Here is a 280-nt window from a genome sequence, read left to right on the forward strand (position 1 = left end):
CCCTCATCTTCTACCGCCAGAAGCGGGACTGTAAGGCTTCGGTGAACAAAGAGAATGCCAAGGGCCAGGGGCTGGTGCGGCGCCTCTTCCTGGGCAGCCCCCGAGACGTCGCCTCGAGCAGCGCAGGCTCATCGGAGCGACCCGCGGCTCCCGGGGGATGGACCGCGCCCCAAGATGCCCCGGAAGCGGCGGGAAAGCGGGCATTGTGCCCCACGTGCTCGCTGCCCCTGTCGGAGAAGGAGCGCTTCTTCAACTACTGCGGCCTGGAGCGCGCGCTCGT

The 280-nt window shown here is 68.2% G+C and overlaps 1 protein-coding gene across 1 annotated transcript in view; it reads left to right on the forward strand.

The window, feature by feature from the left end:
- FAM110D (family with sequence similarity 110, member D) overlaps window positions 1-280 on the forward strand; it is a 3698-nt gene that overhangs the window by 2454 nt on the left and 964 nt on the right. The window contains exon 3 of the mRNA XM_010830250.1: window positions 3-278. Within this exon, the coding sequence (XP_010828552.1) occupies window positions 3-278 (276 nt within the window). The remainder of the gene's footprint in view (window positions 1-2; window positions 279-280) is intronic.

Source organism: Bison bison, unplaced genomic scaffold (genome assembly GCF_000754665.1).
Source record: "Bison bison bison isolate TAMUID 2011002044 unplaced genomic scaffold, Bison_UMD1.0 scf7180017864516, whole genome shotgun sequence".
In the NCBI taxonomy this organism is placed as follows: Eukaryota; Metazoa; Chordata; class Mammalia; order Artiodactyla; family Bovidae; genus Bison; species Bison bison.